The 16762-nt window shown below is 34.9% G+C and overlaps 1 protein-coding gene across 3 annotated transcripts in view; it reads left to right on the top strand.

Moving 5' to 3' along the window:
- St6galnac3 (ST6 N-acetylgalactosaminide alpha-2,6-sialyltransferase 3) overlaps positions 1-16762 on the top strand; it is a 537916-nt gene that overhangs the window by 310993 nt on the left and 210161 nt on the right. For all 3 annotated transcript variants that reach the window (XM_074079738.1, XM_074079740.1, XM_074079739.1), the window contains one exon: positions 12795-13204. In XM_074079738.1, coding sequence (XP_073935839.1) covers positions 12795-13204 — 410 coding nt within the window. The remainder of the gene's footprint in view (positions 1-12794; positions 13205-16762) is intronic.

Here is a 16762-nt window from a genome sequence, read left to right as displayed (position 1 = left end):
ACATTAACTTCCCCTCATATTATTAATGTATGCTAATTAAAAACTTTAATTAAATTTTAAAAACCTGCTGTTCCTAAGAATTTGGCATAGATTCAAAAAGAATATCTACAATTTCCTCCTTCTTCCTACTACATATGTATGTGAAGCTGAATTTTCTTTATCTATCTTAGCCAAAACAACATGTCATGATGGATTGAAAGAAAAAAAATAGAAAGAATCCAGCTGTCTTCAATTAAGCTAAACAAAGAAATTTGCATAAATGTAATACAAATAATGTTATTTTTTTCACTATTTTGGAAAATACAGTTACGTTTATAAGAAATGTTCTTAATGTTAATATAAAATGGCTATATTATTGTTGAGTGTAAAAGAACTGATAGCCATCCTAAAATTTCCTTATTTCAAGTTCTGTGTTAAACATCAGTATTTACATAAGTCACATGCATAAAGGATCTTATAGTTCTCAATAATTTTTAAAGATATAAGAAAGTGAGACTTCAAAAACAAAGTTGATGCCCCAGGTTTATGAAAGCCTAGCCATCCTAGGTTTATGAAAATATAATGACATTTAATATGCTCTATCTCTTCCCATGACAATATAAGACCTAAAAGTAAACTACTGTCTTTCTCAAATTATAGGCTCCTTTATGGTAATTTTAATTCCAGTTTCCCCTTTGTTTTTGCTTTTTTATGAAGCTTCACTACGGTATGTTTAGATGTGGATATTTTTTTTTTCCTGAGATTGAGTCTTTTTAGTTTTAGTTTTTGTCCAATAATGCCATTTGTGGGGTCCTTATATGACTGTTTTCTTCAACAGGTTTTTTTCTTCTTCATATGTTTGGGCTTTTTTGTGTCTATCAGGCATTGTACTTGAAATTTTATTTGTTGCAACGATTTTAGGCCAAGGATGGTAATTATTTTCCCTTAGAAAAAAATTTTCTTTGCTTGTTCTAATTGTCTGAGATCATTGGACATTCACAACCTCATAATATAATTTACAAAACTGAAATTCCTGGAGACAACCAGTTGACATGACACAGGATGATATATTTTATAAGACTGGTTTATTTCAGTTCAGATTTAATTTAAGATAGATCTTAAAATTCCTTGAATCTTAGTTCAAAGTGGAATTAGGATTTACCCTTATTGAGCTCAGGGTTTGAATTTCTGTCCTCCTAAGGCTCCAGAGGTTCCCAGGAACAGAAGTCAGCTTCTTCTTCCAGAGCCACAGATGCCCCTGGAGCAAAAAGTAACCCTTTGTATTAGTGAACTGCAGTTGTATCCAGGCTGCTGTACCTTACCGTCTTATTAGGACTCTTGATGGTTTTAAAGGGATAATTTTTTTCCAGTTTGAGTTATTTTCCATGGAACAATTGGTTTGAATTTTGTAAATTAATATTATTGAAGTAGAAGTTCTCCTGATGGTATATATTTTTTCAAAACAACCAAGTGGAATATCCTCTGTGCTTTGATTTTGCATTTCAATACTAGAAGGAATAATTTATACTACAACTTCTCTCCCTAAGCTTGTACCCAGTTGGAATCATAGACCTTTAACTCAAAGCCTATGCAAGCCACTTTTCTTTTCCTTATTCCTAATATAAGCCTAGTTTTAGGATCTACAAAGTAAACATAACTCTTCTTTTCTTCACAAAGGTATATAACTCCACTAAGTCATTCACCTTCCATATCTCTTACATTTTCTCACTTGCTACTATTTCCATCCACTTTCAACTTTGAATCCATGTTTCCTAGTGTCCATGATTATGTGCAATTTTATAACTTTTTGTACATGACTTCCCACAATCTCTAGCCCTGGATCAATCTAGATAGCTTCTTTCTTATCTTGCCTCTGTGCTCTTGATCATTATGGGAAAGAATACATAATCTTATGGTGGGTTTATCACCCATCTATAAATTCTAAATCCCAACTGAGTCATTATTGACAATTCTTTTTATTTAACTCCCTTGCTCAAAATATTCTTTCTAAAAAATCTTTCCTTCTTCTGCAGCCCAGTAACATTACTTCCAGGCACCTTGCCTCTCTACAATTAACTCATATCTGCCTTCTGGAAATATAAGAGACTCTGGAATAAACTCTAATTGTAGTCCTGTCTTGTATGGTTATTTGGTTCTCCCCTCATTCTTGGCTGTTTTTTCCTGTCTTATCAGAAGAAAACTCTACCTTTTCAAAGCTACCAACCCAACTATACTCTTAAATTACTGAGTGTTACTATCCACTAGTGGAGCCTTCTCTTAGAGTTTCAATCACTCCATCTCTACCAACCCCTTCCACTCAAATTACAAACCCACTGCATCCACCAGCTAGAAACAAGACCAATTAAAAAATTTATTGATGGAATATCAATCAATTTTCCATTTGCTACTAGTCTTGCATGCTGACAGGAATTCCACATGACAGTTAAGAGAATTTTTAAGATAACATGATTTTCCTTGCTTCCAAAGCAAACTCTAGCCTGAATGTAAAGCAAAGCTGTAATGCTATATAATTAGCAAATGACTACCTGGGACATAAAATCTATATGCTTGGTACTACATGTGAGCTTCCAGTATCTTCTCCACTTGCTCTTCAAAATGTCTGACTTCCAGGAATAATTTCATGTGTAACTGTTATTTGCCAATCTGTAATAATTAAAAGACTAACTAGGTAGGATTTCACATCCCTGCATCTTCTCTTTTTAGGTTCCCAGGGATCCGAATTTGCCATTTTTTTCATCCCCTTGATCAGACTGTCTGCTCTCCTTTTCATCACTTCTAATTTCTCTAGGACAATGTCCCTCAAAATCATCTTCCAATGGGGATCATGTAGAACTTTAAAAGAAAATACTAATGTGTGCTGCCATCATCAGGAGCCATGCATGTCATTTAGACTAAGGTGGCATCCAGCCATTATTATATATGACACATCTCCTGATCACTATAATGTACAGTAAGTTGAGAACTATGTCCCTACAAATACCATTGCATCAGTTTTCTTTCTATATGTGACATGCCTGAATTGTATGTTACCAGCAGGTTCTGAGATTATCTTCCTGAAGAGAGGAGAAAATAAATTAAAGGTAAATTAACCTACAAGTAGTCAACATTTAATATTTTCCAATTGTGATAGTACAATACAAATTATTTCCCTTATTCCAGTCCTCAGGGAAAAACTCCTTTGGGGTTTGAGAAGACCTGGTTGTTTTTTCTTTTTTTTTTTTTTTTTGCCTCCCAGCTTAGAGAAAGCAGGCTGCTTTCTCTTGGCACAGCTCCATGATTAGACAGTTCCATTCCCTTGAGGAACTTCCAAATAAAAGGAACATATCTTCTATGGCAACTGAGAAGCATAGCTTTATGTTGCCTGTTGTAGAATTATTTCTTGACATTAACATTTTTATGCACCCCCATATTAAATTTTATGCTTGGATATAATGCCACCAGGTAGAAACCAAAGTAAATGCTATATCCCAAATCCACAGAGAGTCAGAGCCAAACAGTGGGTTATCAAATCTGTATTTTTATGTTGCTGTTACTCATAGTGTGTGATGTATACATACTGCTTCTGAAAGCTGCATTAACTGGAAGATGCTGGTTTGTGGAGGTGCTAAGAAGTATATTTACAGGCTGCCTTGACTGAACTGTGTTGATTTCTCTCTAGAACAGTCTTCATAGTTCTTTGCTCACAGTTAGAGGTCTGCTGAAAGTGACTCAGTATAGATGAAAACAGCTTGCTTAATCATTCCTGAAACATGGGAAAAATTAAAATACATTTTTTCTTTGTCAAGCAACAAAAACAATGCCAGATTGTTAATGCCTCTTTTGTACCTTTCACTTGAAAGACCTCAAAGAACATTGAGGAGAATAAAGGCAAAATCTATTCCCCAATGGCATCATTATACATGTTGAAGCCTCTAAAACTAAAACTCTAAAGACATTCAGTAAGAGTGGAGGAATAAATGACAGCAAACCGAAGAGTGTGCCTCTGGAGCTTTCTTCAATGTGCTTTGTTCAAATTCATTCAAATTGGATGATGAAAAACATGGATCTCATTTGTTTCAACATTAAAGCAGTAAATTAGTGAGTGGTGAGTTGCTAATTGTCCTGTAAGGCATTTAAGGTGCCATGAGTGCCCCATCTCTTATTTTTTAAATTGCATTTTTACGGTTGAAATGAAAGCAACCATTAGAGTAGCGTACAACAATGTTTTTAATAATTTAGGCTTGTTCAATTCAAACATGATTTTTGTTCTGAAATATTTATCGAAGTTCCTGTTTTTATTTGAGATGAGAAGGTTTCATTTCAGATTTCAAAGCATCAAATAGAAATTCATTTTCACTCTGGGGTTAAAATAGGGAAAAAGAATTGAGCTATCCAGTGTTGCTGTATGCCTGGCTGTTTCTGCTTTCTAGTAGGGTGTAGAATTAGCAGGTTTGGTTAAATTTCACTTAGATTTTTGGTGACCTTTTCTAATCCTGACTGTTTCATAATTTAATGTCTTGACCTTCGTTTTCCACAGAGCCACCTGAGATTTAATAACTAGAACTGGTTGACAGGTGACCTTTCATTGTGGCCATACCTTTTTGCTAGGGAAATCTCACTGTTTTGTAGGTTTTATTTCACAGATTTTAATTGTCTGTTTCATTGCCTATAAGCTTATTCAGAGAGAAAAAAGTAAAGTTTAAATATTTCATTCTTCTTTCTGATTAAAATGTAAAGTGGTTTGAGGTTGTTCCAATATGTCATTCAAAAAAGATAGGGCAATTTTTCAGGTTCAAACCCTAAAAGAGAACAAGGAATTCTCTCAGGATAGTTTGCAGGAACAAGATGAACATTAATGTAGAAGAGTGAGCCAGCCCACCACCACCTGAGTGTGCCCCTGTGTATGCTGTTAGTTTGGGCCATTTCTTTTCCTTCTTCTCTCCCTCCCTCCTTCCCCCCTTCCTTCCTTCTTTCCTTCCTTCCTTCCTTCCTTCTTTCCTCCCTTCCTTCCTTTTTGTCAAGCAAGGATCAGTTGGTAATATCGTGGTATAATGATGTCTGGAGTCTGCATATTGTTTAAATGCAAGGAAATAAAAATGACTAATTATTAAAATGTTTCGGACTTTTACAAAGCGAGAACATCTACACCTTTCCTATCACTCTTCCTATCAAGGACATAGGACATTCTTAGGGAATCAATTCCCTCATGCTTGCATTCTTTCAGTATTTAAAAAAATAATTCATGAATGTGCTATCAAATGCTTGTGCTTATAATAAAATAAAAATAAAGGGATGTATGGTGTAAAGTGACCTGCAATAGGAACAGAGTATCCTAGTATTCTGGAACTTCATAAGTACCAAAGAAAGAGTGATTCATGAGTTAGAGAATGGCCTGACTATCTTTGGTTGACAATGAATTTGAAACAACCATTGTGGGTTCCTAAAGTGAATGCACCTCAAGTTGGCTTTTGAGCAAGGGGAGCTATTCTTGCTAGCTTTGAAGACCAGCTTTGAAAACAAAATTATTTGACATGGTCTTTTTTTTCCTCTCAGATATTGATGTTGATCATTTATGGCTTGAGAAAGAAATCCAACATGCTACTTTTGTGAAAGAAACAGTTTGAAAAGCAAATTGAGAAAGCAAATGTGAAGGACCATTTTAAGCATAATAAAATTGGTCATGAAATTTCAGCCAAATTAGAAACTGAAAATTTTAAGAAAAAAAATTATACATAATTTCTTATGCCGTGCCAGTACTATTACCAGAAAAGATTGGTTTCCTCCCTTATTTGTGAATTCTAGCAGTCCTGTGGAGCCTTTTATCCATGGAGACTGTTCTATTTTGATAAAATTTTTCACTAGCAACAAATTTAAAAGTATTAATTTATAATTAATGTTTTAATGTACTGAATGACACTTGGTATTTGCATATGTGTATGTGAAGAATACTGTACATTGATAACTTTCTTTAATATCCCCCACTTCTTTATGCTACTGTGAGTGCATTTCATGACAGATAGCATATGCTCCTCTTTTTAACCTGAAAGATATCTGCTGTTATTGGTCATCATGTCTACCTTAATTTGTTCAACTCTATAATAAGAAATAAAAACAAACTCATTTAAAAAATCTATTTTGAAAATTAAGTGGGATAATATAATAAAATGCTGAGCAGTATGACTGAGCCATCACAGGCTTTCAATCACACACAAAAAATGTGCCCTATACTTATAATTTCTCTCATACCATTTCTTCTTTTACTCTTTCTTACCCTCCTTGTATGCTCCAGCTAACAATCAAGAATTCTTTTTTCTTGCAAGGAAGCAAGGTGTTAAGATTCATTTTAGCCAAGAGATGCCTTGGTTTTCAAGGCAATCCCTTAGGCCTCCAAAACAGTATGGAAATTGATCTTGGTTGATCACAGAACTTCTCTCTCACACCTCAGAGCTGTGTACTGAGACTGAAGTTCATCTTGATTAGAATTTTAAATTTTTCTTACCCTTCATGATGCTTTGTGCAGTTAGGTACTAAATAAAAATTATTTGGTTGTTCAATAGATGTTACCAAATTCTTAACTCTCAAACTGAGTGTGTTTAAATGGATATATTGATGTGCAGTTGTATACTCTTGCAGAAGGTAAAAATACCCCAAAACAAATACAGTGTTGTTACAAAAAAAAAATCAATATTTTAGATCCAAAATAAAAGAAAGTGTTTGACACTTGTGACCTTTCTGTAACAGTGACATAACTTTCCAAAGAAGATCTGTTGAATATTTGTGGTACTTTTAGTTTAGATACAGCCCAAGCCCAACAAGTTTTGAAATATGATTAGAGTATACAAGAAACAAGATAAAGGGCACATGTGTTTTAGTGAAAATGAACAAAAACCATATATAATTCAACTGAAAAGAAGAATTCCAAATTAAGATAGAGCTTGATAAGTTGGAAACAGATGGATTTTTTTTGAACCAGATAGATCTTAACAAAGGTCTTAGAAAATTTAGGTCCTCAATCTAGAAAGAGAGAGTAACTCAGTGAAGATGTAGGGACTATATTTTCAAACAAGGCCCCCAAATCAAATATAAACAGTTCAAGAAACAGCAGTACCTTTAACAAAGAAAATCGAGATCAAAAGATGTAGCAACATCGCTAATAAAAGTAAGTGAGATAACTAGATAAGGCAGTTCTTAGGTCAAGCCAGCCATCTGTGCAAAGATATTTCTTTTTTTATAGTAGCTTACAGTAGTTTGAAGGTGGCATCAAACGTGTCCCTTAGGATATACCCAAATGACTGTGACACAGGTTACTCCAGAGGCACCTGCACACCCATGTTTATTGCGGCACTATTCACAATAGCCAAGTTATGGAAACAGCCAAGATGCCCCACCACCGATGAATGGATTAAGAAAATGTGGTATCTATACACAATGGAATTTTATGCAGCCATGAAAAAGAATGAAATGTTATCATTCACTGGTAAATGGATGGAATTGGAGAACATCATTCTGAGTGAGGTTAGCCTGGCCTAAAAGACCAAAAATCGTATGTTCTCCCTCATATGTGGACATTAGATCAAGGGCAAACACAACAAGGGGATTGGACTTTGAGCACATGATAAAAGTGAGAGCACACAAGGGAGGGGTGAGGATAGGTAAGACACCTAGCTAGCATTTGTTGCCCTTAATGCAGAGAAACTAAAGCAGATACCTTAAAAGCAACTGAGGCCAATAGGAAAAGGGGACCAGGAACTAGAGAAAAGGTGAGATCAAAAAGAATTAACCTAGAAGGTAACACACATGCACAGGAAATTAATGTGAGTCAACTCCCTGTATAGCTATCTTTATCTCAACCAGTAAAAACCCTCGTTCCTTCCTATTATTGCTTATACTCTCTCTACAACAAAATTAGAAATAAGGGCAAAATAATTTCTGCTGGGTATTGAGGGAGTAGGGGGGAGAGGGAGGGGGCGGAGTGGGTGGTAAGGGAGGGGGTGGGGGCAGGAGGGAGAAATGACCCAAGCCTTGTATGCACATATGAATGAAAAAAAAAAAAGTGTCCCTTAGGCCTAACTGCATCCCTTAGGACTTCACCAGCTCTTCTTGTGGCCTCAAGCTTCTGATTATGAATAGGAATGTTTCATTCATGGGACCCTCCATTCCCACCATATTTCAAAATTGGTTCCTATAACTACATGGCAAGTAGAGCAGTCATCATATTCAACCTGGCACCTCATTCATGAAGTCAGACAGCTAGACAGGATTGTGGCAATGTATCCACATATGAAATTCTAAGTCTAGCCATGGTGACAATGTGATCAGGAGATAGTAAAAAGAAGGGGACAATTCAAGGATCATCATCTACCCCCAAAACCATTGCATTTCCAGCACTCTTCCAAATCCCGTATTTGTCATATAAACAAGAGACTGTTGTTCCTACTGTTTGCCCTCAAGTAGTTAGTCAGCTGTTGACCTCATAATCTGCACAGCTGTGGCATCCCAATGTGTTGTCATGAAACAGATTGTGATGTCTTAATGGATCACTTTCAGAGGTTACAATCATCAAGTGAGACCAGTACGCTGATTCTTATTAGTTAAATTAAGCCTAATATAGTAGAACCAGCTAATTCACTCTAATGACTGGGAAATTCAATGCAAATAATTGTATTTTATAGAACAAATCCAAGACTTTTTCTTTCTTCTTTTTGATTTTTTTATTTTTGTGGAGGCTATATCCCAAACACAGTTGAATTATCCAATGAAGCATCTTTTTGCAACAGTAAATGGAATGCAACCTCCCTCCACCATATGCATCTTGGTGATGAGTTAGAGTATACAACATACACAATTTAACTGAGGCATTGATTTGCATCTCTAAGTGAATTTGGAAAACTCAGCTATGTGTAGTGGATGTCAAACTCTGCCACAAATTGCCTGTCTGGAAGAACACTGATCCTTCCTAATTATCTAAAATATAGTCTCCTAAATGGATGAAGAAGGTTCTTAGGTCAATGCCTGACCTCAAAAGACACCCTCTTGTGCCTTCATTTACCCACTAATAAAAAGTTTTCACAATATGGTAATCTTAAACTGGCAAAGGCCACTATTGGAAGTAGTGAAGAGGTCTAGTAGAGATGAACCAATGTGGAATGTACACATGTGTGTGGAAGTAGCACTGGGGATATCTCTGTATAGCTGTCTTTATCTCAAACTACAAAAAATGCTATGCTTTTCTTATTATCTCCTATGTTTTCTCTTCAACAAAATCAGAGAATCCTGCCTGGAAGGGAGTGGGGTGGGGAGGTGGCCCAAACAATGTATATACATGTAAGTAAATGTAAAAACAATAAAATTAAATTAAAATTTAAAGAAAAGTTTCCACTATGGCACTAACCTATAAAGCCACATTTCCAAGTGTTCTGACATACTCACACACCTTGAGTAAACCTGTTCTAGCCTAGGGCGCTCATCACTTGCTGCTTCCCTTAATTCAGAATCCTCATGGCAGCAGAGATGAAAGGCAGCCCCTTTGATAGCAGAGTCTTAAGACACCTTCTAAATTGAAGTGGGGTTATAGCTCAGTGGTAGAATGCTTGCCTAGCATGTGCAAGGCCCTAGGTTCAATCACTAGCACCACAAAAGACAACAACTGGATTTTTGAGGATTCTGCAAGTCAAGTTTTTTGAAATTATTATCTTTTGACAATTCAAATAAAGAGATGCCTTTGCCAGTCTGATGTATTTTATAAGCACACAATAAAAACTAAATCAAAGAAACAAAATTAAATGAATAAAATAACAGCTAACCTCCAAAATACAATGGGAACCAAGTATGTTTATCAAAGCACTTTGAAAGTAGAAAAAAATCAGGGAATACCTAAATACCCTGCAGTAGTCAATTAGATACTAATATATATATATATATATATATATATATATATTATATATATATATATATATATATATATATATATATATATATCATATATATATATATATATATGATATATTATTATAATCATTATAATAATGATTATAATCATTATAATATAATTATAATATAATTATAATTATAATAATTATAATTATAATATAATTATAATAATTATTATAATTATAATAATAATTATAATCATATTATAATCATATATTATTATTATAATTATTATAATAATAATAAATTATTATTATATATATATATATATATATATATATATATATATATCATGTTCATATAGTAGAATAATGAGCAGGCATTTAAATTATCTGTAAGAATTATTTGCTAATAAGGGAAAGGTTAATTACATGAAATTAAATGAAAATCAATGGTGCCAAATTGTGTAAGTGGTATTTCCCGACCTGTCCAAAATAATATAGGTAGAAATAGGAAAATCTGATGAAATGTTTGTAGTGGCTTCTGAGTGATGTAAATATGAACAGTTCATATTTTTTTATCTACTTCTTTTTTAATTTTTCAAATTTCTTACAATGAATTCATATTAATTTAATAATTAGGGCAGGGAAGTTTTTTAAAGCAGTCAGAGTAGTTTCCTTATGACACTTGTTGCAATGGTCTCCAGTCTTCCTAGTTTGGAAATGAGCAACTGGTTTTCCTCCCTGATGCTGCTTCCTGAATCCATCTCTTCTCCTCAGTTCGAAGCAGCTCCAGTGTTCCCATGTCTTAGGCTAAAAATCTGAAATTATCCTTGACTCTTCTTTCACAACCCCCTTCATACCTTCAGTCCACAGGTCAATCCAGTGGGCTCTAGCTTCGAGTATACATCCAGAATGTGACTAGCTTCTCTCCACCTCCTTTGCTCTTCACCATGGTTCGACCACTGTCCTCTCTTGGTGGAATGGTAACAGTTGCCTTTTATTAAAATATTTCTCAGATCAGTCACTCTCCTCAGAGCCCTCCTCTACCTCTTCACCACATAAGAACTCCAAGGCCCTAAATGATTCTCACCCCCCTGTCTCTGTCCCCAATACCTATTTGCTCTTTCCACTGGCTCTGCCAGGCCACATGGCTCTCCCTATTATTTCTGTCCTACTTTGAGGTATATACATTGACTTTCCCCCAAATATCTGTCCAGCCAGCCCTTTCAGCTTGTTAAAGTGTTTCCTTAAAGATTTGTCTCAGCAAGGCCTTTTTCTGTTCACTCCATCAACACCTCACCCCCGCACACAACTTCCTAACTTCCTTTGTTGCTTTAATTTTCTCTATTTTAAAACTAATCACACTTTCACATATTATACAAAATGCTAATTTATTTATTATGCTGTTCTCCTCCTACACCCCCACAACGAAGATAAGCTTTATTAAGTCAGGGATTTTTGTGTATATTTTCATAGCTGAATTTTAACACTTGGAACTGTGACTGCTGCATAGTACATGCAGACGGTAGGTACTGTGCAAGTAACCTACCGTGCATATGACAGGTGACCTGCTACAATTGTATGATAATTGTCCAGGCGGCTTTTCTGAGGTAACTTATCTCTCAATTTATCCACCTAGATGTGACAGACTGTGCCTGCTGACAAGTTTCTTTTGGATTGCTTTTCTCCTTTCATCTAAATCAACAATTCTACCTACTATTAAGTTCAGTGCTTGAATTCCTAATAAATTATTTTGATTCAATTCCTTTTATATTCTAACTCAACCAGTAAAGCACTTAATGTATTCCTGGGACCTCTGGGGAGGGTGGTTAAAATGAAGACAAACATTGTTTTTATAGAACTCACTATCTAGAAAACAGGTATAATTAAACAATGAATTAGAACACAACCCAACAAGGAAAGTAATAACAGGACCTTGTGTGAGAGAGGTTAACTCACCAAAGGGCACAATAAAAATTCAGGATCAAAATGTGCAGTCAAATAGAAGGGGAAAGAACCAAAGCATCATGTTTCTTTATCAGTGTTAAAGATAGGGCAAGTTCTTCATGTGGGAGAGAAGCAGCAAAAGTGTTTTATGTGATTGTTTTAGCAGGAAAAAAGGCAGGAAAAAATGAACAAAGCAAAGAGCTAGAGCTAGATTTAGAAAATCTAGATTTGAATCTACCACTGCAGCTGTTATCATCTACAAGTCTTGAAAACTAATGCTTCACTTCTGAGTCTCTGTTAACTCCATGGTTAAATAAAAAAATGGGGGAGTTAGACTAGCTCTAGAGACGGTCTGTGTACAGGCTTCTCTGAATTCTTAAAAGAGGACTTTCCATATTCATCTAGAATCAATGTAAGCAGAAAGGCCAATGAATATGGTGACTTGGGGAAAATTTTTAAGAACCTGTATAATATTTTGCCAACCAGGGATTTATCTTAAGTAGTTATGGGTTTTGAAAAATCTTCAGACCGTCATCATCTGCTGAATTCTCTGTATTTTTATCTACTGCTCCTTAACCATGCATACATATAACCAAATACAGAATTGATGCCGGGATATGTTTCATTTGCATTTCTTTTATAGCCACAAGCCTTATTACAGAGATCAAATCTTTCCACATTTCCTTATTTTATTTGAAATTATAGTTCTAAATTTAAAAATTCATTATTTAGAATAAAAAAGATAAAATGATTTACACCTGATTTGAAACCAGCATGAGAATACAGAAAGTTAAATTATTTTTCAACAATGTGTTTTCTTTTGTAATGGGAGCATACTGCCAATCGAATAACCTATAGCAGCGACTGTAGGAATTGCATATATGTGTTTCTGATAGCTCCACATTTGACAATTATAGGATTTCTGACCAATTTTCCCAGAAGAACTTGTTTGACTAAGTGAAATTTACCACCTTTCTTTTTCTTTCTATTTTACAGCCTTTGCAACTGGATTGTGACCATTGTGCCATAGTGTCAAACTCGGGTCAGATGGTTGGACAGAAGGTGGGAAATGAAATTGATCAGTCATCTTGCATTTGGCGAATGAACAATGCCCCCACCAGGGGTTATGAAGAAGACGTTGGACGCATGACCATGATCCGAGTAGTGTCCCATACTAGTGTACCTCTTTTGCTGAAAAACCCCGACTATTTTTTCAAGGAAGCAAACACTACTATTTATGTTATTTGGGGCCCTTTCCGCAATATGAGGAAGGATGGCAATGGCATTGTTTACAACATGTTGAAAAAGACGGTTGATGTCTATCCAAATGCCCAAATTTATGTGACCACAGAGAAGCGTATGAGTTACTGTGATGGAATTTTTAAGAAGGAAACTGGGAAAGACAGGTGAGTCCTCTCTGAAGCAGCCATACTGTCTTTTATGATAAGTTCTTGCTACATCCTTTTGCCAGCTATCAAATGAACAGAGTTATTTTTTAAACTGATTGTTACATGTTTTTTGACTATTATGATTACTTGATGAGCCAGCAACTAGGTCCCATTAATTCCACCTACACTGCCTTCTGTTCTCTCTATTCTAATTGGCTTGAGACTCCAAGAAATGCTGGATGCTTCTCCAAGATATCTTTAAATCTTTTCTTATGTAGCTCATTTGCTATTGATTAAATTGGATTTCAGCTGAAAGAGGAAGTCTACATATTTCTGTTTCAAAACATAGAAATGTTAAGGGACTTCAGGATTATGCATTGACTTAAACTTTTCTGGAAATTTTGAGGTAAAAATTTTACCTGAGACCACAAACAGAACAGTCTATTATTGGTGATTTAATAAGATTGCACAGCTTCTAGCATGGAAATAGACCCTATAATCTTAAATACCATAACTTGGTATCTAACATGGTAAGCAAAATACCATATTGGAATTGTGCATTACTTATGCAAAATCATTAAGAGTTGGATTATTGAAGAGAAGTGAGGTATAAATATCTTTCATTCGATTATCCAAAAACCACTTTGCATTTTGTATTTCATCCATTTTTGGGTAGCATTCTGTGAAACACCTTTTCCACTTCCTTTTCTTATGGCCTGCTTACCTCCTTCTTCCCATCCCTTGCCTTCTCCTGTTTCCTCTCTGCTCCATTTTCATCCCCCTCATCTCCTACAACTTAGTCACTTGCCATTTTTTCCTCCTCTTCAGAGATATAACAAGTATAGGGAGAGAAGCAGAATGACAAATCAGTCAGTCTTGGTTGATAATTTAGCTTTAATAAAAAACTGCTGTAGTAAAATATTGAAACCAATGGCTAAGATTTTAAATTATCTGTGAATTTTGCCTGTTTGTGCAATACCATAAATAAATTGAGCTTCAATTATAATTACAATATCACATTCTGATTTCCTAAAAATGTGTATCTTTCACTGAATAGATTTCACTGAATAATATTGAATAGTATTAAATCTAAAGTTTTAACTGTATTGGAGTATTGCTTGGAGTGAGGATGTCTCTGGTGTCTCTGGATGTAATTTCAATGATGATAATTATTTTAAAATCTTGTATAGATCAACTTCCAACTGTTAATGTTGGTTGATTTGAATTTACCTTTTTCTACTTCTGAGAACCCAAAATGTACAGCTTCAAATGAAAATGCAAGACCATTGAAATTCATATTATGGGCCTCCTGTTAACTTTCTACTGTTGGAGTTAGCAAGAATAATCCCAAAGGTTAGATTTGAATCAGTATACCATAAGCTATCCAAATAGACAGGCAATAGAGATAAAGGAAGTAGGTCTGCTGCTTCAAAAACCACACTCGCATGTAGCACCATTCTATATGAATATGACCATTCTCAAGGGCTTTGGAAACCTCTGGTCCTTCACTAGCCCACAGCAATGCAATTAATTAGATATCTTTGGGTTTTCATTAGAACTCTCTCCCAGGGTATTCCCGCCAGTCATGACCATAAGCAAGCCCTAGAGTCATCTGGAGGTATCAGAGAAAATCTCAGCATGGTGCTTGTTCCCATGAATTTGTATTATGTTGGCTTTTGCTGTGATCTGTCAGTAAGACAACACTGTCACTGATGTGTGGATTGTACAACAGGAATGAAGACAAAATAGCTTTGGGAAATTGTTCTCCCATTGTCTATGCTGAGAAGAGCTGTATAGTGAGAAAATTGCTTGGCAATTTTACTCTCTTGGTAAAATTAATTTGAAATATTTAATTGGTAGAATTACCAAAATTAAAGTTTCTTAAAAGGTTACAATGACTTTGTGATGAATTCTTGCTGTTTTTTTAATTGAGTCCATTTTTGTCTGATTGTTCTTCTGGGTACTACAGCCAGACAGAAGAAGACAACTATGCACGTATTTTAGAAATGGACAGAGTAGGTGATTTAGGTAGTATCTGATTTGGAAAATAAGGTTGGCTAAGATGACCTCAAAGGCTGTTATCTGATACCAGGATGACTTAAATCTATATGCTAACTTTAGCTGTGATAAAGGTGTGTTGTCTTAAGAATTTCCCATGGTAGTCTGGCATTCATTGACAAATTTCAAACAGCAGTCTTTTAAAAAACTTCTGAAGGAAAACAAACTTACACAGCAGAGACTAGTAGGATAGTAATCTCTGTTTAGCCACTGTTCATCTTGAATAATTATTAACTCAAAGCTGATCTTATTTCATGTGTACCACTATGCACTTTCTCCTTCCCCAAGCATTATTTTAAGCATATATCAGGCATTATAGCTTTTTATTTATAAATAATTTATCTCTCTAAATGATAAAGAATCCAAAAAAATACAGTGCCATTTCTTATATAAAAATCAACATTTCCTTACCATCCTCATATGTTTCATCAGTTTACAGATTTCTCTAGTCATCTCAATAATATATTTTAACAGTTTAAATCAGGATTGGAATAAGGTCCATACATCATAATTTATGGATACATTTCCTATATTTCTCTTAACTGTATTCCTTCTCCTCCTCCTCCTCCTCTTCCTTCTCCACTACCTCCTCCTTTTTCTTCTTTTTTCCTTCTCTCTCTCTCTCTCTCTCTCAACAACTCTACTCATTTGTTTCACATCGTTTTTCACAATTCACATTTTCTAATTGTACCTCCATGGTATTCTTCTACATTGGTGTTTCTGTTAGATTTGATTGCATTCAGGTCTGATATTTTTGCCAAGACCATTAGGTGGCACTTCTTTCAGGAGGAATATTACCTAGTTTTCTCTCTTTTTATGTTAGAAACTATTAATGATCATTGTCTAGACACAAGAATTTATTAAGGTTGCAAAATGGTGGTATTTAATTATATCTTTTTTCATGTATTGAATATACTTCATAAGAGAAACTTGCCTCCATTAACCATATGGTCACCAAAAGATAAAAGTCAGTGCCAGTCTTTTCTCTTTACTTACTGGTTTTGATACAGTCATTCCCTAGCATCCTGATTGTTAATATCTATATATTTACTTACAGACTTAAACATATTCGAAGCATGATATCTCAATTCATTAACATTAAACCCTCGTGCTCAGATTGTCTCATTGTTCTACTTTGGCCTGTGGGAAACTCTTCCAATTGGCTTTGTATCCGCTTGATGTACCTTAATAGTCTTGGATAGCTTCTTTGTTTTCTGGTATTGCAGGATGTTTCAGGCTCTTCTTGTTCATAGCTACATGCATACTTGGAAACAAACATTTCTCTAAAGAACTTTGATTCCTTTTAAGTAGTTCATATGGCATAATTCTGTACAAGTACTCATTATTGTTGAGTTGATCTTTATTTCTTGACCCTAACATTGCACAGAGAAAGAATATAAATAGTATATGCTGTGTATATTGCTTAAGTATAAAATTATTACAAGTTCAAACTGAAATTTTCAATTAAAATCAGGGAGCATCACTAGGTTTTCATTTTACCTCACCAGTCTTGCATCT

Source organism: Castor canadensis, chromosome 7 (assembly GCF_047511655.1).
Source record: "Castor canadensis chromosome 7, mCasCan1.hap1v2, whole genome shotgun sequence".
Classification (NCBI taxonomy): Eukaryota; Metazoa; Chordata; class Mammalia; order Rodentia; family Castoridae; genus Castor; species Castor canadensis.
Note: the sequence above shows the minus strand (reverse complement) of the source record. Positions and strands in the feature narration are given on the sequence as shown.